The 22,621-nt window shown below is 38.6% G+C and overlaps 1 protein-coding gene across 23 annotated transcripts in view; it reads left to right on the top strand.

Annotated features, from left to right (window-relative positions):
* Positions 1-22,621, top strand: part of LOC117417009 (kinesin-like protein KIF1A) — a 175,932-nt gene that overhangs the window by 85,089 nt on the left and 68,222 nt on the right. For 11 of the 23 annotated variants that reach the window (XM_059034640.1, XM_059034639.1, XM_059034638.1 and 8 more), the window contains 9 exons: positions 952-1,130; positions 1,687-1,824; positions 14,628-14,746; positions 15,309-15,394; positions 15,998-16,133; positions 18,149-18,311; positions 19,237-19,327; positions 19,888-20,006; positions 20,514-20,569. In XM_059034640.1, coding sequence (XP_058890623.1) covers positions 952-1,130; positions 1,687-1,824; positions 14,628-14,746; positions 15,309-15,394; positions 15,998-16,133; positions 18,149-18,311; positions 19,237-19,327; positions 19,888-20,006; positions 20,514-20,569 — 1,087 coding nt within the window. Of the gene's footprint in view, positions 1-951; positions 1,131-1,686; positions 1,825-7,820; positions 8,118-14,627; positions 14,747-15,308; positions 15,395-15,997; positions 16,134-18,148; positions 18,312-19,236; positions 19,328-19,887; positions 20,007-20,513; positions 20,570-22,621 lie in introns of all 23 variants that reach the window. The other 12 variants (XM_059034629.1, XM_059034628.1, XM_059034627.1 and 9 more) reach the window with 3 other exon arrangements.

The raw sequence follows: 22,621 nt of genomic DNA, 5'->3' as shown, positions 1-22,621 counted from the left end.
TGTGACGCTACCAACGATGGACACATACAGCAAGCTGCACAAAAGGCAAAAAAAACACAGTACAAAAACTACAAATAAAAGGTGCCACACAGGGCGAGCACTATCCTTATTAAACGAGGTGTCCCGCTCCAGGAACCTGCTACACTACGTAACCCTCGCTGTACATTACTTGGGATCACTATCCTCTAAACTAACCTACTTATGAGCCGGTATTCATACCACGACTCCTGCTGCTTCATAAGGCCTTGCCTGGGCATTGCCTTCACAAGTACCGTGTTGCAGTGTCAGGGTTGCGTAGCTGTAGTTCCCGCAGAGCGGACACTCTCCTCCCGAGTATACGCAGCTCCCTTCTATAGCATGGCAGTGCAGTCGCCCAGAACGATCTCCACCGGATGTTTTTATGCTGACGGACACTCAGTTGAGACCTGCCCATCTGCTGATTGAGGACCAGCACAGCCAATCACTCGCTGCCCTTCCCCTCAACCAAGCCTAGCAGGCAGCAAGTCTCAATCGAGCGCCCATCTGTAAACAATAATTTAATCACACACAACAACTCCAAAAAGCACACAAAACAAACCCGTTTCCCCATATTAATTACCAACACTAATTTCCCCATGTGTAGGGCAATCGCCCTGCCACAGAAGGATTGACTCATGATGGGTTCATCATGAAAATCCATGCCTACCAAAACTCCATTCTATTACCAATGGAGTAGTCCTACCGCCTCTCTCCCAGGGAGATAATCTGTTGAGGACAAGGTTGCAATGACAGGTCCATTTACTTTTATTGGTAGCATTAGTGAAATTAGTTTTCTAATGAAATCTGGTCTAAGACCACAAGACACCTTCAGAATGATTTCAGTCAGTATGACACTACATTGTTACTTCAATCAACAAAGATCTGTCATCCATTGTGCGGCATGTCAAGCTGTGTGCCTTCCCTGTCCTGCAGGTTCAATTCCAGTTTGTGCTGCTGACAGACACCCTGTACTCCCCTCTATCCACTGATCTACTGCCCCCCGATGCTGCCAAGGACCGGGAAAAGCGTCCCTTCCCACGCACCATCGTTGCTGTGGAGGTGCAGGACCAGAAGAATGGGGCCACCCACTACTGGACTCTTGAGAAACTCAGGTATCCTCAGTCCGGGGCAGGGAATCTGTCCATTGTCTATCTATCTTTCCAGGCCTGCTTGTTTGCCTCATCTAGTGTGATGCTTCTACCTTTTTACTCTTAAAATTGTAAGGAGCATTGCATTAAAAAGCTGTACTAAAAAAAGTGATTGTTTGATACCACTCATTTGTAGAAAAAATCCTCCAGTATATGTGTACTACATGTGAAGATATGTTTATCTAGACTGCTTATATCCAGGACTATTGTTGAAGAATATAACATTTCACTTTGAAACCAAGGGATATTTAGAAAATGCACCAGTTTCAGAGCTGTTTCCAAAGGACTGAAAAAAGGTTATGTAAATCTAACGCATTAAAATTAACTGGCAGCCCTTGCCTCCATGGTAAGATCCACTGCTGAGGTTCAATGGGTGAAAAGGCAAAATGACAGAAGGAATGAAGGCCATCCTTTGATTCTGGGCAGGATTTCAGGGTTTTTTTTGTTTTATTTTTTATTGGAGAGGCTGACAAATACTTGAAATGTCTTTGTACTTAGCTGTGCATGTTCCCCTGTGCAGACAGAGGCTGGATCTGATGCGGGAGATGTACGATCGCGCAGCAGAGGTGCCCAGCAGTGCTATTGATGACTGTGATAATGTCATGACTGGTGGAGACCCTTTCTACGATCGCTTCCCATGGTTCCGCCTGGTGGGCAGGTGAGTCACAGCATCCCTGCGAAGCAAGCTGACCTAGAGAGTGAGAAAGACAGGACAGGATACACACCGACAAACAGACGGAAAGGAGCAGTGCAGTATAGAGACAGACAGGCACACAGAGTGATAAATAAAAGCAGAGGCAGAGGGGATGAGTCACATTGTAGAGAGACACAGTGGTGATGTTTCAATAGTTTATGCAGACTCGATACACAGATACATTCATATTACAATTACAAGACTCCTCAGAGTGTATCACAATTGAACTCAAGAACCTTATTAGTAAGAACACTGGAAAACCAAAAGTAATATAATGTGTATCTGTTTTAGGAATCAGATAAAACAGTCCATTTTCTTGGCACTTGGCAGATAGTTTTGGATAAATTAAGCACAATAAAATTTCTTAAAGATGAGATGTGCAATTCTAAATGGGTGATTTTTAAATATTTACATGGATTTTGGATTTACAATCCCAATGATAAAATGCTGAAATGGTATTCATCTGATTTCCTGCTGGTCAGGTTCTGCTGTGTTCACCTATTAACTGATACTTTCATCACATTTAGTGTGCTATAATTATTTAGTCTCACTATCTGCTTGTTTTTTCACATTTGACAGGTAACACTTTATGCTCTCTCTTATTACAAATTTCCATCTAGAATTGTCCACAGCACCGACCTTGATTTACTGTCTGACCTGCTTCTCAGCATATAGATGCACTAGTAGTCGTGCATTAGCCCTGTCTGTGCCTATAGATACATTAGTAGTAGTGCATTAGCCCTGTCTGGTCCTAAATTCCTACAGTTTGGCTAGTCTAATATCAGATTCCAGGCTGGGGTTTAGCTAACTTAGGTAGCAAATCCAGATTTCAGTAGTTGTGTTGACAGAACTCAAGAACCTTTAGCTTCTCCAGTTCCACCCCAGGCTGAGTATGTGATTGCTGTCAGTGTACTATTGCAGATCGCTGGCTCTGAGGTCCAGGCTTGCATTGAAACAGGGGTGTTGCCAGAGATTAATTAGTCCAGGCCAGTTTAAACAGACACACAACCTTCTTAAGAGTAATTAGGAATATCCCATTTATATGAATAATCTTGCACTTGAGGGAGGAAGCTTATTATAAAAATAACACACGAGGACAAAAAAACATACAGTGCAATTTAAAACCTGTAAACATCATAAGAAAAAAATCACATTGACAGACTAATGGTGTGTATCTTTTTCAAATTGTCACTTTTTTTTTACTACCCGGGTATCGATTTATTAATGTGAGAATTAAGATAATGTAAAAAAGAGTTATAACAAGCTTTGCATTAATAAGCCTTTTCTTAACTGACAAGATATCAATGTTTTACACAAAACAGTAACACACAGCGAGCGGCAAGTACGCCTCAATAATAATAACGGTGCCGACTATTCTTCTCAGGAACTAAATCGGAAAGAAAACAACATAACATCCTGTTGGTTTATGTCAGTGATAACTCTGTGATCCATTAATAAGAACCGTGTGGCTTCCAAAATGCAATGCTTTATCTACAGTTATTGCACATATATAGTTTCCTACCAAAAAGATAAAATAAGTAGCCATTATTTAAAAATAAATAACCAAATAAATAAAATAAAAATAAAATAATGTGGAGCACATTAAGTAAGTGTGCTTCCTCCTTTGAATGAAATGCTGGCCCAAATTTATTTTTCTATTGTGACAGTCCATAACGTAATAGCGGTGCTGTACTAGTGCCATGTTAACAACAACAACAACAGCAGAATATGGACAATGTATGTCACAAAGAATCCCACAGCATGAAGCGCATTTAACATTAATAACTGCATTTAAATTGAGATAATAATAATAATAATAATAATAATAATAATAATAATAATAATAATAATAATTATTATTATTATTATTATTATTATTATTATTCAGTATTTGCAGTGCACAAGTCTACAAGGTTACACAAGTCTACAGATCTGAAGGGATGAAATGTATGTGTACTATATAGTATTTAAATGTGTATCATGCACTTAAAACATTAATATATGTGATATATATATTTTTTTTTTTTTTTTATCACTACCCGAAAAAGATCCAGGTACCCAGGTATTTTTCACGGCAGATACCCAGTTCCTGATTTTCTACCTTCAGTCACACATAGAGTATTTGTGAGGTTAGATTAAGGTTCTGTCTCTAATGTGAATTTATTTAAGGTCAGGGACCTGATTTGGAATATTGAAGTAGTAGGTCACCATGTGTCAAACAGTGAAGACCTGCCTATGCTTGTGAGGTAAATGGAACAATATGTTTTCTGCAGTTTTGTTATTACATCTTCAGTGCCAGTATATGAACTCATTTTTTCAAATATTTGTATTGCCCATTTCTAGCCACTGTACTTACAAATAATCACAAAAAATGAAAGAACGATAAGTAAAAAATAACCCTAAAGCTGCCAGCTTGTCAATGCAGTCCCACAAGGGCATTATTAACTGCCACCAATAAGAAAATTTTAAAAAAGTGTCTGAGTAAGAAACGTAGTAACTGGAGATTTCACACAAACTGACTCACCTACCATGCAGTCCCTATACATCCAGATGCCCATAAACCCAAATAAGAGATTCGTTAAACTGATCTGAAGAATTGTTGAATCATGAACACGTTAACTAATGGCTAATTTAAAAACTTTTCCTAAAAACGAGGGACAATTATGGCCATAAATACTTTAATCAAGGTCTGTGAAACCTAAGGATTGTTTTTAATAAATATGTGCTTAAAATATCATTTTAAAGTATATAAAGTTATATTTTCTTATATTTTATTTATTTTTCTGATTAAATGATAATTTAAAAAAAAAAGCTTCCTTCATGAAACCCATCTATACATTTTCAGAGGGATGTAAATTTAAAGCAATAGTTACATGTTTAATGTCCAGGTTTTATGATAATGTTAAGCCTAACAAAATGTGAGGATGTTAGAATTATAAACCACCATCTGCAGATACTACACAGGCAATCTCACAACTGTAAAACGTGTAACCAAATCTGTCAAAACAAGAGAACGGTAACAAAAAATGTCATCCAAAACATATTCTAGTCCGTAATCAACTTAGTTCTGCTACATTAATAATAGTTGTTGTTTAATAGTCTTTGTTCAGTTTCTGCATTACAACCAATCTATTGCAGCATTTTTATTTACAAACTCGTTATGGGTATTTAATCCATAACTTTAAAACAGTCAATGCTGGTATCTGTGTTAATACTAACAAATTTTTCCTATAGAACTTTCTTTCAGTATACATCAACTTACTCCGTAACATCTGCAGGGTTTGAATCCGCATCGAGAAGGCTTTCTGGTGTTGACCGTTTTTCAGCAACTTTATTTCAAGTTTTACAATTCTCGCTTCAAGGTTGTGCATCCCTGGTGACAATGATTGGTAGTGTAGGAACAATTGAATAATTGATAATTTAATGTTTATCTGGGTTGATTAGTTCTCTTACTAACAATATTTAATTGACGTGTTACAAAGATCAAGGATTTACTATGAACATACATTCACGCCCAGACACAAGGAATGTTTAAGTAATATTTTATTAAGTACACAAAATAATAAACAGAAATGAGAAAAGTCAGAAAGTAAATGTCTTAGTCTCTAAGCACAAAACACAATTAAAAAACTCTCACTGCTTAACTAACAGGCAATTGAAATATGACACCGCCTGTCTCCTCACATACCAGCACTCGAGCAAGCAAGCAGGCTGTAACTTAGTAGCTTGTTCACACACACACACGCCCATGTTACAATTAATTAATTTAGTTCCATGAAAGGAAAATGCAACTGGAATTATACTCAACGGTTCCTTGAAGCTTAGACTTTTGGTCTGCTGTTTTGGAAACTCAATCTGTTTTAGTGTCCAGTACAAAAACTCTCCTCTCATCAACGAAGTCTTCAATCCTACACTGGATCAAACTCGGCAACAAAGCTTTCAATTCTCAACAGAATCAACAAACAGCTGCAACAAAGTCTTCAGTCCTCGGTATAGGATCCACAACAGCGCCCGTCCGCTCTGTCCTCTTCACTGAATCTTTTAGCTACACAGGTAGCAGGGCACAGTTTCTTTTGGATATTGTGGTTTTAGGTGTACAGCAGACCTAGACTGGTTTGTCTGATAAGTCTCTGTAAGTTTTACGGCCAGGCCTCAGTCTCGTTGCTTGTGGTAGCGATTCGCTTGCAGCTTGCTTTCCCTTCTTGGGTCCGTTTTTCAGACAGAGTCCCATCTTGGTTCCATTTTTAGAGTCCTGGAGTTGCAGCTTTGCTTAGCAGTGACAGCACCTTGTTTAGCATTCGATGTGGAGCGCAAGATGTTCAGTTTTCTTAGATATTTATAGTCTTTCTCACTCTTGCCTTTTTTTAAACTCACAGTCCTCTCATGTTTTAATGTCCTTTTCCACTGGGACATCGCTAGTTTATGTCTTCCTTGTGTCAAAACGATTGTTGTTGCACGTGTGAATTATCTGTACATAATTCAACTGTCCACTCAGCCTAATCCAGTTCAGGCGCCGGTCCTCTAATCAGTAGGTCACATAGTTCAGTATGTCTGCAAGCCAGAGGCCCCCTTCTCAAGACACAGCAGTTTGCCCTGTTTCTCAAAACACAGAGTCATTAATTAATCCAGTTACATTTCTAATACATGTTCATTTATTATCATATTCAGGGAATATGTCCTACAGTACAGTACTTCTGTTTCAACAACTTTATTATTTGGTGTTTATATGAGATCAGGAAGTTATTTCACGTGTAGTGCAGACTTTAAGTTGTTGGTAGTTGGTGTTGTATTATAGAAAAGCATACATTTAGAAAATGTTGTCTAACCATTAACTTCTGTCAAAAAAGGATGTCAGAGATCTCCTTCACAGTATTCTACGGGCAGGCTCACAAGTGCATCATACAACCTTATCGTGATCTCAGCATACAGTAGGTGTAGAAAGACTTTTCAGTGACAGGCCAGCTGAGAGAATACCAACACTGAGCTTAAAATTTAAATCAGTTAACCTGATCCTAACCCTAACCTTAACCTTAACCTTAACCTTAACCTTAACCTTAACCCTAACCGTAAAAGCAACAGCTCAAAGAGAACGATTCATTTTGTTTTAAAGAATGTACATTACATTGGCCCGTCTTTCTGCACCAGGTAAAGAGCGTGGCCCGTCTTTCTGTAGTTTTGACGTGATAGGCAATAATTGTTACCTTTTTAGTTGCTTCCCCACACTGTCTACTACAACAGCAAGGTCACAACATTTTTGTGACCAACTGTGCATCAAAACTTTACATTTAATAACATTAAGAGCCTCACTCACTAAATGTATATTTTGATAAAGGGTAAAAAGTGATTTATTCCCTTGTTTCCCACAGTAGATAATTGTATAATTCATCATTTTCACTGTGCGAAAGCTATTTACAGTGCATGAGGTGAATTGTTCAGTACACACCCATTTCAGTGAGGTACAGTACTGGTCTGTTGCAGATCCAAAAGCAGGCATCTCTGGTTCTGATTTTGAGCATCGATGGCCTGAAAGGTTAGCATTAGTTTGGCAGCAGGAAGTTCAGGACCTGATAAGAAAGCCCTGCTACTCTGTAGCTGACGTTTGACCCTCAGCAAGAAAGCAGACCAGTGGATTTAGAAAGAGAACTTTGAAAAATTAGGTCTTATTTAAAGTAAGTTCCTGGGGGGGGGGTTAGAAGTAATTTGATTAAGGCAATTTATGGAACTATTTGGGTAGATAAGATTAACATTTATTAGAAAGACTATTAGAAAAAAGGTCCATGTGTTTAGACCGTCATTGCTGTATTACAACAAAGTTTCTAGGGGGCTTACACCAGTGTTTTAGACCCTTCTACCCTCTCAACCAACGAAAAACAAACCAGGACAAGGTCTGTGCTGTGGGCATGTGCCACTGGCTAATATAATTAACCTGTGTGTGTGTTTATCTTGTCGTACTAACCCAGTTCCGATGTCTCTGGCTGCACTAGCAGCCCCATTTTCAACACATGCATGAGTGAGCGCATGGCAGATCTTACCCCCTCCCCCACCCTCTCCAACCCTGACTCTGACATTACCGAGCTCGCAGACGAGCGGCATGATGGGAAGGTGGAGGAGGAGGAGTTGGAGGACCTGGAAGATGAGATCTTTTTGGACGACCCGTGTTCGGAGCTGGGGGGAGATGAGGGAGAGCACTGCCCATTCTCCGGCGAAGGCCAGGACCCCTTTTATGACCGCTCACCTGTATTCAGTGTAGTGGGAAGGTTGGTGAGGTTTCAAGAGCATGCTGACAGAGGAACTAGTTCTTTCACACTGAGAAGTGGACCATTCATGACCACTATTTTACAAAAATGATAGGAACGTCAATTTTACACTGCTTCACTGATGCAGTCCCTGGGAGCAAGAGACTACGAAATAACTCATCTACTGTATCAGGGCATTCAGAGTTACAGTAGTTAGAATGTGGAATACCTTATTATTGGAGCAATTCTCAAGATAATTGCAGACAATAACAACAGCATATCAGGGTTCTGTAAGAAATGATTCAGCATCATTTTTAATAATTTAAAATATTTTACAGGGAAAGATAGGTCTGGATATTATTAAAATGATCAGATATCCTTCAATAAGGAATAAAGGTTTGATGAGAAAAAAAAATTGTAATTTCCAGGCAATCTGTAATAAGGGTGATAGCATGTACAGGAAATTAAATCCTAGCTTGATTTTCCATATACTGAAAAGGAAGTGCATTATTGACTCTTCCTGTCAACATAATCACAATAATTTTTATGGGGCATAAATCAACTGAGACAAGACAAGATACATAAGGCTGTACAGAAGAGTTATCTCGGTAACACTTTAAAATAATGGCCGCAAATTCATAATAAATTCTGACTGAATACAGTACCACAGGAATAACACCTGAATATCTTCTGCACTTCTGAAAGATTTCATTTTGAATTCAGCTCCTGTTAATTCATGTGGATTTAATTACCCATATTCAATCCAGGTTCCTTTGTAACAAATGATGTTGATCACATGTAAAACGCATGCATTCATTTCTCACAGTCCCCTGGAGGGTGACTAAGAGGGTATGAATTAAACAGGATTTAAGCCTTATACATGTGAATCACATCATTTGTTACAAAGAAACATGGAATGAATACGGGTAACAACATCCACATGAATTAACAGGGCTGTATTCAAAATGAATTATTTCAGAACTCAGAGGAAGTGCAGAAGATATTCAGGTGTTATTCAGAGATTATGTCGTGGCTAAAGAACCCCTGTGGTGCCTGCCCTCCTTTGACTGGGTTAAAGGGTGTGGCTCTAGCCACCTTGTGTATTTAAACCACATTAACAAAGTTTAAATATACAGGATTGAATCCTGTATATTTACTTACAGTGATTTCAAACAATCAAATAGGTTTCCTTTGTGATACCAAACAGCGATTGTTAGACTAATTAACTTAAAGCTAAACCTATTTAATATGTGCTGCAAAATCAGGATCTCAAGATGAAAGAGCTGGTTTCTCCTGCAGCAGTCTCTACCAGGCATGCCAGAGCACATACTTTTTTTTTTTTTTATTCTATATTTATATATCATTCTAATGAATTGGCTACACACATGCAGCAGCTGTGACTGTAGAAGTCTATTGTGAAGTGTGCTTTTAATTATTTTAATTATTTTTTGGAATTTGTTTTATTTTCACACATTTTTAGCAGCTGGCTCTACTGGTCCAAACTTATATATATATATATATATATATATATATATATATATATATATATATATATATATATATATATATATATGTTTTGTCAACAAACAGAAAAGCTTTTGCGTACACATTATATTCTGAGCATGCCATCTTTGCACCTCACCAATCTTGTCGTAAACTCCTACCCTTTGCCTCCCCTCCACTCGCCACCCCCCTCCACACCCACCCAGTCTCTCTAGAGAAGGTGTTCTCCTTGTTTGCATTGCTACTCAGACACTGCATGGCGCAGTGGCTCACACACTGTTCTTTCACCTTTGGGGTTCTGGGTTTCAGTCCGACTCAGGTCTCAAGGTAATCAGTCCATGGGTGTCCGATTAGTCAGTGTTGCTTTTTAATTGACTAGTCTCCTACAGTCTTTTTTCCGTGTATTAGTTTGGTGTTTGGTTACGAGGGATTTTGACATTATGATCACTTTATAGTCCTCTAGACCTTTGTTTTTCTAATTCAGAATACCTTCAAAATGAAATCGATAGATAAAGGCATCACAATTGAGTCTCCTAGTGAATATCAACGATTTGTCTTTCTAACTGTACATGTGAAACAGGTTTAGTAGTCCCTGCTCAGTTATTTAGGACCAATTGGAAGCCCACATAACTGTCTAGCTAAAGTAAAATACCCATATTCCATTTACTACCCTTCTTTATCCAGAAGTAATGCCTGATTTAAGGTATGTAATATACACCCTTATTTCCCTGGCCATTGCTTGGTTTTGAGTATTTGCAGGGTATATAAGGCACAGTTATTGGATACTTATTAACATTTTGAGTGTCCTATAAATTGAAGTTATGATGTTGTCTGTACTGTAGTTACATGTTGACTTTATATAGTATGTACTGAAACAAGATGCAGATTAGCACTGCTAGTTTTAATTTAATTATGACTAGCGGTCTGTTGTGTAATGAGTGTAAATGGGAAATCTGTAACAAAAATGAGGATTTTTCCCCCAGTACAAAATTTATTACACATAATGTTGGTTTTTGTTCATTTTTAAAGGGCACTTCTGGTTTTGGCCCAGTCCATGCATGATGATAAAAAATACATAATAGCACTTCAAAACTATCAACATTTCTGTCAAATAACATTAAGTGCCTTTTATGACTATTAAGGTCCTGGCCAATAACACTTGGTACTTTTTTAGTGGCTGTAGCACTCAGTAGGGCCACTCAAGTTGTTTCCGTCAGGGTTCGATATCCTGCTTGTCACTAAATGCCTGTTAAACACACAGGTCCTTGAGGAACCATAGTTCAGCTTGCTATATAAATAATATTATTGACATGTCTGTTTGCTAGTGAAACCCTGAGCGTACTGTAAAAGGAAAATGTGGTTTCTTTTTTTCTTGGGGGAAGTGAAGTTGATAAATGCAGATGTTCCTGGATACTGCAATGTCATATCAGCGAAGTACCTTGGAATATTGCACCATCCTGGCCTTAATTGGCTATTTTTAGATATGCAGGATACTTGAGCTCAGGTATTTAGAAGCCCAGGAAGTATGTAAGAACCGAAAACAGTTTCAATAAACCTTTTCTGCTCCCTACTTCAGTTTAACGAGAGGAAAAATAGTGCAATTTGAATAATATGTATAATATCTTTTTATAGCGCCTTTCATAGTGGACCACCATCACAAAGCGATGTAGGCTGTGAACTGTGAATTATATGCAGAGTCACATACAATAGGACATTGATTTAACATCTCATCCACAGGACGGTGCACAAGGAGGTTTACGTGACTTGCTCAGGGTCACACAGTGAGTCAGTCAGTGACAGAGGTGGGATTTGACCCAGTGACCTTCTAGTTACAAGCCCTGGACTTTAACCACTGGACCACACTGCCTTCTATAAATAACAATGAAGTTCAATATTCTCCTCCTTTTCTAACACTGTCTCAAAAATAAGGTTACTGTACACTCCACCTCTTGATTTAATGTAGTCGTTGTCCACTCCACCCTCTCTCTCCCTGTTGGAGGGCTGTATGTAAAATAATCCTCCCCACTCCTCCTTCCCTCTCTCGCTTAAACTGTTTGTTCTAGTACTATTAATGATACAACAGTCCTCACCCCTCCCTGTGATTCTCTCTGCGGTTATGATCTCTGATACAGAGCTGCTATGTGCTCCATCCTTATTGTAAGACTTAAGCTTTGTCTCTTGTGTATAGTTTGTGTATAGCTGCTTAGGATTCTACTTGTTACTATTCCTCTCAGAGCTTACTTTTGATTTATTGCTGATCTCATTTGGTGCCTCAGCTGCTGATACAGATTTACTTTTATAGATTTACAGTCTTTATGGACAATACCATTAATCTGTAGCTGCATGGTAGAGCAACAGTGTTAGGGGAAGTCTGTGTAAAACTAACCAGATTTCTGGATTCGCTCTGCATGATCACCTTGGCTTTCCACTAAATTTTTCACTGTAGTCTAAGGGCCCTATTGACAAAGCTTTACAGACTGTTTTAATCATGTACGGCTTTATCCACAGATTTTAAAAAATTCAGGAGTTATTTAAATAATGTTTTGCTGGATGAAATAAAGTGGTTTTATACACAAAACTATTATTTATCACCTGTTTATGTGAATATGAAATGTTATTTAACCAATTAAAATAGTTGGTGAAAAAAAAAACAGTTTTAATAACTGTGGCAAAGTGGTTAACAGTGTGCAGGTGCAGGTGATCAGTAATCAGACAAACAACGATAATCCAGGTGCAATGAAGGTTGCAGCGTTTCCTGGGGCGGGTTCTTTGTAAGGTGGGGATTACACATGAAACCACACAACACAAGTACAGGTACATTTTAAAACCTGTTTATTTTTAACCAGCTTTGGCAGAATTCTTGATAAATGAAAACAAAACAAACAAAGTAAACAATCAGCCAACAGTTGGAGGTCCTTCAGTCTTTTTGTCGTTTCAGGTCGGGTTTGTTACCGAGGGTAGTTTTTGTACAAAAGTATGGTCCAAGTGCCGTTTGGGTTCTCCAGTCCAGTCCTAGTTCGTAGTTGGGTGTTCAATCCTTGGTGTAATTTCTCTTTCTTTCTTTCTTTCTTTCTTTCTTTCTTTCTTTCTTTCTTTCTTTCTTTCTTTCTTTCAACCACTCCAATGCCCTCCTATTCCTTCACCTGCCAGGATCAGAAAAGACAAAGAAAGAAACCCAGGGCACGGTTAAATAGAGCAACCTGATTGGTATCACCGGTCTGCAGTTTTGCCTGGATTACAACTGGAGACAGGTGTGGCTGTTCTGCTGCAGTCTGGAAGTTTCCACTGAGCTGTCTGTGGTCCTGACTCTGTGGAATCCTTTGTATTGCTGTCCGTGGTCCTGGCAGTCAAAAAACAAAGAAACCTTGCAGGCACATAACGTCATCCACAACACAACCCCTGAAACTGCTACAAGGTTTAATTGTATAATCCAATGCCTGATGGCTAACAGCAGTAAATAATAACAATGTTAATGAAGCAATACAGCGGTGTGTATTGCTTATTTACAATCCGCGGGTTTGCCCCGAAATAATAACAGTCCCGTTTCATTTCACCCACACGTAACACATACACAAACACAAACACCAGTCCACAGTGCGTGCTCTAGTGCTCGTGGTGAATACCGTTCTTTAGTGAAAACAAAGTGCAGTGTTGTTGATCCGGGTTTAGTGCTGGCCTTTGGCGACAGCTCCGGATCGTGTTAACCGTCCAAATAATTATAAACAGTATTATTAACGACAAACAAAAACAAACAAAACACTCACGTTTCACAGCACAGGTTCTCCTTCTGGTCATTTAACGTAACCATTCACAAAGGAACAGATCACATCACTACGTCCCCTTTCTATAACGTCTCCCATGACCCCTTGGTCAACGAGCGCATCCGCTCCTCCAATCTGCGGATGCCACACCGTTTCCCGTCCGGGTCATTGTGTTCATATAGCTTTGCCCCCTTTCTAGATGGCTGACTTCCACCTAACCCTGGGAATAAACTGTCGTGCCATTTAGTCCAGGGTATTCTGTTCCCTTTATGCAGCTGCCTCGCAGGTCGGGAGGGAGATCTAACACCAAGAATCATTCGATCTCTGTCACAATAACTCATGAGGTAAAAATAACTGGGTAGGAAATTACCACCTTGGGAAAGTAGGTATTAATGTACAGGGTGAAAAAAGCCTTTTATCATGTGACAAAATCTTTGAGAAACAGGGTTAATGTATTAAAATGAGGACGATACCAGTAGCTGTAACATGGTTGTTAACCAGGTCACATGACATGTTTTAGATTGTACTGAGCAGTCGCTTACATAAAAATAATATATTATTTAAGCAAGTTAAAATAACTTAGATCATGAAACCATATACATTATATGTAAGGTCTAATTGTATTATATACAACATATTATATATAATAATTCATATATAAGCACTGATCTATTGAGTTGAGGACTATAAATCATAAATCTCTAAATTAAGAGGAATGGAAGCATATGTGATCTAGTGGTAAGGTATGAGGATTGGGAGACTGTGTTATATTTATGTATTTAGAATTTTAGAGTTTATGACAAGCTGGGTAGAACTGAGAGGCTGGGCAGCATTGCAAGCGACTGATTTGAACTGAGGAGCTGAGGGTCAGTATGAGAGCTGGAATGCAGTGAGCTCCCGTGGTTAGAGCTGATGACTGTGAGGTGTGTGGTTTTTGATCCGAGGGACTGAGAGGCAATGTAACCTACTGGTTAGAGCTGAGGAATAGGTGGTAAGGGATCATGGATTTTTATATACGATTTTTGGGGACGTATCATATCCATTGGGAAAATAAAAACACGACATGCAGAGACAATTAAAAAGAAGCAATAACAACAGTAGTAGTCAGCACCTTTGGCTGTTGCTGGAGCAGATGCAGCTTGTGTTTCCTTTTGTTGCTTTGCAGCTCAATGTTGTTGTGAGGTGTCCAGTGCAGTGTGGCTCTGTGTCTGAAGGTGCTGACTCCCCTGTGCTTTCCCCTCTCCTCTCCCCTCTTCCCTCTCTGCAGGGCCTTTGTGTACCTCAGTAACCTGTTGTACCCAGTCCCACTGGTGCACCGTGTCGCCATTGTCAGTGAGAAGGGAGAAGTGAAGGGATTCCTCAGGGTGGCTGTTCAGGCCATTTCTGGTAGGTACCATCGGAATATGTGCTTGTTTAAACAATTTCTTTAATTAACCAGGTTAAAGTCATTTAGGTCATTCGATCATATATATATATATATCAACTGGACTATTTTACATTTTTATTTAGAAGTGTGCTCAAGTTGTTTAGTAGTTGCAGTATCCCACTATTTGCTATAGTCCTCCATAGATCAACCTCTTGTTCATTGTACTTAATTGTTGTCTAATTTGCATACATTCCCTTAAAGAAAGTTTTAACTCCAGACTTCTTGTCACTCCATCCCTTTGTGATTTGGAAAGGCAGACTCCCATTACAGATGTTTCACTGCCAAATCAAAGACACAGATCACAGTTTGAGTGTCTTTGAATTTGGTACGCAGCCATATTCTGTTACTCTGTCATCAAGTTTCATTACTGTAAAAATGAATGAATTGTGCCACATAGTTTTAACCTCTTATTAAATGTACTTAATGTTTATAAACCATTCAAACAGAGAATTTTGTCGTTACATTATGCTTCCAGGGGTGAATTTCTAGTTTAATTTGTTGACTATTTCTGTTTCTTTGAAGCTGATGAGGAGGCCCCAGACTATGGTTCTGGTGTGCGACAGTCTGGGACAGCCAAGATCTCCTTTGAAGACCAGCAGTTTGAGAAGGTGAGCAATAGGGATTACTGATTTGTTAATGCCTTTGTGTCATGGTTTAGAGGGAATTACTCTACTGAAAAATCACTGTAGACTACAGACATGTTCAAAGCACTGTCCAACTAAATGATGGCATACTAAGGGTCTATAGGGTCTAAATGCCAGTGGCCAGTTGCATAAATCACCTTTAATTAAATGTCCCCTTTAGTTTTCTCTAAAGAGGACAAGTGTTCCTTGAGTCTAAGGGTATTGCAGAAAGCAGCTTAGCACATATAAGTCCTTGTTAGGGGACAATGCATCCTTAAGTGTTATACAGTACTTACACTCAAGTTAATACTTAAGGTGTTTTATGCAACCAGCCCCTAGAGGTCTATTTCTGCTCTGTTTGCCTCCTAGCATGCCATAAAACAAAATGATTCCCAATGCAACAGGCATGCAGTAAATGCCAGCTGGTATTGTTGCTTTTATTACAGTCATTAAAAAAAAAAAAAAAATTACGGTCTTAAAAGATGCTTAAAAGTGAGTAAGTTACAATAGAGTTTCCTGATTAGACCTTGCTGACCTTTGGATAGGTGAGATGTGTTCAATTGAATAACACAGTCTGTGATGTGTCAGTACCAGGCAGAGTCGTGCACAGTGGGAATGTCTCATTCAGAAACCTCGCAGGAAGAGCTGAGGATCGTGGAAGGGGAGGGGCAGTCCTCAGACCTGGGGCCCTCCGCTGATGAGGTCAACAACAACACCTGTGAAGGTGAGGGGGGCAGGAATTAGGGAGCAGTTACATAGTACACACATAACCAATGCAAGGTGCCTGGATGATCTGCAGCATACTAATTCTCCCAAAATGTATAATTAGGCTTGCTACTATTCGATTTTTATTTTTTTGCCAAATCGACGATTAATATCGACATTTATTTTAGAAAGAATTTACTGGGTTGTTTTTTATTTTTATTTTTCAATTCAGGCAGAGAATGGGTGAAATCAACCTTTATGCTTAAAAAAAATAAAATAAAAAAAAAACTTTTTATGCCATTGAAAAACATCTCATTTAGCAAAATCCCTTTATCATATTCAACATGCAACAAAACCATGGTTACCAACATTCCAAATGAAATAACGTTTGCTCACAGCTGAGCTATACGTTTAAAAATGGTCTCAAATAAACCATAGTAAACGCGGTATATAAAAGTTTATTACATAGACCTTTATAGCATAAATCTATGAGTAAAAATAATATGCACAGAACAAAACATTAGATAGTTGAACAGAACTAACTTGCACTTATTATTCGGAATCTGAGCTCCCCCTCTCCTGCTTCAGCACAGCTGGACTCACAGGAAGGCAAGGCAGACGGGCCCTTTTCGTCCTGACGCGGAGACTTCAGCCTATTTATGCAATCAATTATTTTCTGTTTTATATTTGTAATTAATTAAGAACAATTTGTAGATTTTATTTTTCACTTTGACATTATGGACTTTTTTTGTGTTGATCAGTGGCAAAAACTCCTAATTAAATCCATTTTGATTCCATGTTGTAACACAATAAAATGTGGAAATGTCCAAGGGGGGTGAATACTTTTGAGAGCCACTGTACACCTTAACCCGCTAATTTCAAAGTAGGCGTTTTGAATGACAGGCGCTGTAGCTGGCAAATGATAGCGTTCTAGCACCGCTTCAGTCAACGAGATTTGTCAGAACAGAGTGAAACTACAGTACTAACCGACCACTGAAGTGACTGATAGTGACCCCCAGCCATTCAGAGCGGAACGGAGATGGGACAGACAGCAAGTATAAAAACTACACAGACTAGATGATTTCTAAATGATTATTTTTGGTAAGAAAATAGAAAATAGCGAGTGGTTTTACTGACGTTTTATCGTATATACATTTAGTTCAGTTGAACTCATATTTTTGGGGAATTTGACATTTAACAAGCTTTACCGATTAATATCAAAAAGTAGCAAGCCTATGTATAATCAAAAATAAGTTGAAAGCCATTGAAAAAACTATAAATATTTTTGTAAATTTAATATACACATAGCAAATGTATTTTAAAATAATGACCTGTACTGTACTATACATATGCAGGTCACACATACAGGGATAGAAATAAGACTCCTATTGCATAGCAGTTTCTACCACTCCAGGTTTTAGGCATGGTGTATAAGTAACAAGTTCATGTGGGTCTTATTAATCTCATAGTAAAACCAGAATTGGATCAAACTGCTTTGCAATGGGAGTCGTATTGCCATCCCTGTTAAAGCACAGGAAGCAGAGTCCTTGTAGGGGGAATAACTTCTATTTGGGACCATATTTGTTTGTTTTTTGCATATACTACCATGGGCTAAACGATTAGTCTTTATTGCAGCACTTTGCAAAAGTCTTTTGAAAATCTAGCTGAATGGTGTCATACTCTGTTCGTATCCATCCTTGCAGTAACTTCTTCAAAAAAGTTCTGAATCCATGGCTGTCTCCAACAATAACTAAGTACTCCACAACTGACTGATATTATGTCCACCTTAGTACCTATTTTTTTGTCATGTGGGTTTACTGTTCCTCAATGGTCCCAGTAACAGCCATACATTTTGGAACTTTGTAATTTTGCCAAAAAACCTACACTGCCTTTTTACCTAAGTTCTAGGCTTTACCAATCAATCATGTATTTTCGCTTTTGCATGGAATATGTAACAGCGATGAAGTCAGACACAATCAGTCCTCAGTTGATCTCAGACTTGGTTTGACCCCCTCCTCTTCCTTGTCTCCACAGCTAGTCCAGAGGAGCTTGACAGTCCTCTGAAGCTGAGCACAGAGACACAGGCAGAGGAATCGCTGGAGCATCTCAAAATCGGCAGCATCTTCACCTTCCGTGTGACAGTGCTGCAGGCCTCCAGCATCTCTGCTGAGTATGCAGACATATTCTGCCAGTTCAAGTAAGTATGTGTGGATTTATTAGCAGACCAGCTGTTGTTCCCTTTACATTCAATATGCCCCCACTGATGCTTTATTTTTGTTAACAAAAACATCCCTTTGTAGTTAAAAAGTCTGCATGAGAATTCAACAAGCTGCAATGTCAAAATAATTATTACAATGAATCTATATGAAGAGAAAGTTATTATTTAAATATGAATTTGCACTAACAGCATATACGTTTATACGTACTATTGCATGTTTAATTAAACTACAGTGATTTAGATTGAAAGTTGTTATTGAAAAAAACAGTAGCTAAATCCAAAACCGAATTTAATAGCTCCTGTTTTAGTGGAGCTAAAAAAAAATGACGTGCATGAGGAATGCTGTTGTTAGGAAACTCATTTGATGTCTGTAAATGAGTGTGCACAATACCAATTGATATGTTAGTAAGTCTCCATTTATTGATTCCAGTATTCAAAAGTTACACAAAGATAGCTTAAACATCATCGTTAGACACAACAATGTAGCACCTAGTTGTAAACAAAAATCAGATCTTGATCAATTACCTAATGTTCTGGGAGAAAGCTCAGGTACGGTGATGGAGAGGATTCAGGTAGTTTTTCTCACTAGCACTCTCAAGTGCATGTCTATATATCTTACCTGTGTGTGTGTGACTCTGAACTTTGCTTACATTCTGTCTCCTAACAAAATCTACACACTATTAATTTCTTGGCATGAGTTACAATGTTGTTCCAGACAGAACATACATCTCTTCTACACAAGACCAAGTGTACCCCACTTCCTTGTTCCTCTGTCTCCTGGGTTGGTTGAGTTGGAAAGCATCCTCCCATCTCACAGCTGCGCGTGAGCACAGTGTTCTCAAGTGTGCTCACAATATTTATTTAACCTTCGTTGACCCCTACATTGTTTTGTTATTTACCACAGCTTTATTCACCGGCACGATGAGGCCTTCTCAACTGAACCACTGAAGAACACAAGCCGCGGCCCTCCACTGGGATTCTACCATGTTCAAAATGTGAGTGTGGCACATGGGAATGTAGAGGTCTTGCGGTTGGATGGAGCTAATAACCAGCTACAGTAACAGTGGTTTACATGCTAGAAAGCTGAAGATTGAAACCTGTTCTAGCATGGAGCATTTCTAATGTTTTAAAGAGCCCTCCATTCTTTGTATTTTTTTTATTTTTTTGAATTGCACTCAAATCTCAACTGTCTGTTTCCATATATCAGCTTATTACCAAGTTCCATTGATTAAAGCACATTTTTAATGGACATACTTTAAAATAGTAAATAATTATATTTTACTTTATTTTCCATCAGAACAGATACATGAGATGGCAGTTGTGTTTTTATTTCTTTTGTCTTGCAAATACACACTAATAAAGTTAGTTTGTTTTCTCTTACCATATTCACATATTACTCCCATAGGCTGTACGTTTGCTCATTGGAAAATGCAGTTACTGGTTCTATTACTAGTTTACTGTAATGACAGTTGTTTATTTCCCTTGACCAACTATTTCTATCTCTATATAGGCCACATGTTTTATTGATTTGTTTTTAACTGATTTGTTCCCCCAGATCGCGGTTGAGGTTACCAAATCCTTTGTGGAATATATCAAGACGCAGCCTATTGTGTTTGAAGTTTTTGGTCACTACCAGAGACAGCCCTTCCCACCTCTCTGCAAGGACCTCATCAGGTAGGACCGCCCCTGCTTAGTGTCTGTACCTGTAACCTCCACTAGGGGCATTTTGAGCATCACTGCATACAGGTTTTTACATTTTGACTATCCTGTATTGGTTTGTTTTATTATCACTACTTTTATTACTACTATTTTTAAATAAAATATATATTAAAGAAAACAATAAAGTAACATTAACAAAGAGGTTCTGACAACCAGCATATATATATATATATATATATATATATATATATATATATATATATATATACTGTATATATATATATATATACTGTATATAGTCACATATAGTCACATCTCCATCAATGTATTCCATTTTATACATGTATAATTAAGGCCACAGAGGTTTTGAATGAGAACTTCTCATCTGTAATTAGTCCTACAGCCACAAGCTGCCAGTTTAGACTCAGCCTAGTTATTAGCAATAATTAAACAATCAGCACAATCTGCAACAATCAGATGAATTGCATTCACGATAATAGAAATGTATTTTTCTTTCCCTAGTCCACTGAGGCCTTCAAGAAGGCAATTTCCCAGAGTCATGCCCTTATCCAAACCAGGTAAGAACTGAAAGCCATTGGTTGCTTTTTATAAAATGCCTTCATAAAATGTAGTTCACAGTGTGTAACTGATCCTGTGTGCATCTATGCATCTTACGGATACAGAATGTAAGGGTTATCCTGGAATTTATCACTTCAATGGATGAAGTGAAATTCTCTAAAAAACAATGGCTCACGAACATTAGACCATGCACTATGCATTAAAATCTAGATTTTTGGCACAAAAAATATATATCACTATGTAGTATATCACATGTCTTGTTTTGTGTAATGTTATTTTTGTTGTTATTTTTTTATTATTTTTGTAACTCATTAATTGTCTTTGTATGTGCACCCATGACCATTTGCATCTTTTGTTAAACCCTTTATTTCCCCGACACAATTCTGCCTGTGACAGATCGAGAGAAAACCATCGAGCTGATTAAGTTCCTGGTGCCAGACGTGCTAAACTGCCCCCTCATGGACTCGCTGTCTGGGCATGCTCTATCTGCAGCCGTCCTGGATGCCTCTTTATTGTCAGAGGGGGAGGAGCTAAGTGTGCTCCCGCCTCCTTCTGGCATGAACTGTGCTGTCCTCAAAGCACAGAAACCGGGTTGGTAGCACCTGAGAACAGGAGAGGGAAAATCCCATAAACTGTGATGGCAAATAGCATGAATGTTTTAAATTGAAAGGATCATTTCATTTTGAGCTTCTGTTAGCAGCACTGGTATTTCTGGGGTTTTATAGGCAGCTTGCTGACAGCAGGTGCATATAGCTCCCCCTGTATACAAGGTGACAGTCCTGCAGTCTGGCATACCTGGATGTGTTGATAACATCCACAAGCTAGCAGGACAAAACTAGTAAACCAGTATTGCTAAAGAATCTCATTATCTACATATCCAGTTTTAACTTAAAACTTCTGAAACAAACCCATTGCAGGCTTTTAAGCCTACAAATATTGCCTCCAATTCAGAAGCAGTTTAATGGATTTTTCATTGGCCACTGTTTGGTTGTTTGTTTTTTTTATTCTGTTTAGATCTGTTCTTTAGTCCTTTTAGTGCACCCCCTCCAGCCTTCTTGACTGGGAGAACCTGGAGCTGCTGTGAGCTTTCACATGGGCAGTGCTTATGTGTGCATTGCATTCCTCTGAATCCCTTTAGGAAGATTTTACTGGCCAATAATTAGATTTAGTTCCTCCTACCTATGTGCTGCTATATGTAATGTCACTAAAAATAAACCCTGCTAGAATTTTTATAGCCTTGTCAAGAATCATTGGTACAGTAGGAGATACTTTTACAAAACGCTGAAGAATTAGGCTTAGGTGTGCAGCAAGACCTCTTATCTTTAACTGAACCAGAATGATCAGGGACACCTGTTTGATCTCAAGGCAAAAACTTTCATTAGCTATAGTACTTTCTTCACAGAAGTTATATGTGTGTCAGCCTGTATGTACAGTACATCACAGAACATTATAAATGTATCCAGCCCAACCTTGCCTGGTATACTTAATTGTCACTTGTAGCTGTTTGTTGAATCTCTTTGTCCTCAAAGTTTCTCAGCAGTGTGTCTGCAGAAAACAGCACCATGCCATGCAGGTAGTTTGCAAATCTCTCCAAGACTCAAACTGATATTGATGTCTTCCATTACAGCTGAAATGACTTCTTTTCAATCTAAGAATCTGGTCATTTTCTTCTGAATAGTTCGAGAGCAGAAGCAATTTTTAAGCTTGACTCCACTGAAACAAAATCTGTGAATTTGAATTATAAGGTTGCTCAGCCGAGAGTGCTCGAGTGCCTGGTCATGTGACTAGAGTGAAGCCTAGTACTCTGGTGCCTGGTCATGTGACCAGAGTGAAGCCCAGCACTCTGAGCATTGCCAGAGAAAAACATTCACCCACTTTGAGTGCCTGGTCATGTGACCAGAGTGAAGCCCAGCACTCTGAGCATTGCCAGAGAAAACATTGTCATTGTCATCTGTCATTGATGTTTTTGAAATTCCCTTTCAAGGCTAGAACTGTAAAATCTTTTAAATTGTGATCCAATCATGAAAACTGATCAGCTTATTTATCTTTGA

The sequence above is a fragment of the Acipenser ruthenus genome, chromosome 12 (genome assembly GCF_902713425.1).
Source record: "Acipenser ruthenus chromosome 12, fAciRut3.2 maternal haplotype, whole genome shotgun sequence".
Taxonomy (NCBI): Eukaryota; Metazoa; Chordata; class Actinopteri; order Acipenseriformes; family Acipenseridae; genus Acipenser; species Acipenser ruthenus.
This window is presented reverse-complemented; position numbering and strand designations above follow the sequence as displayed.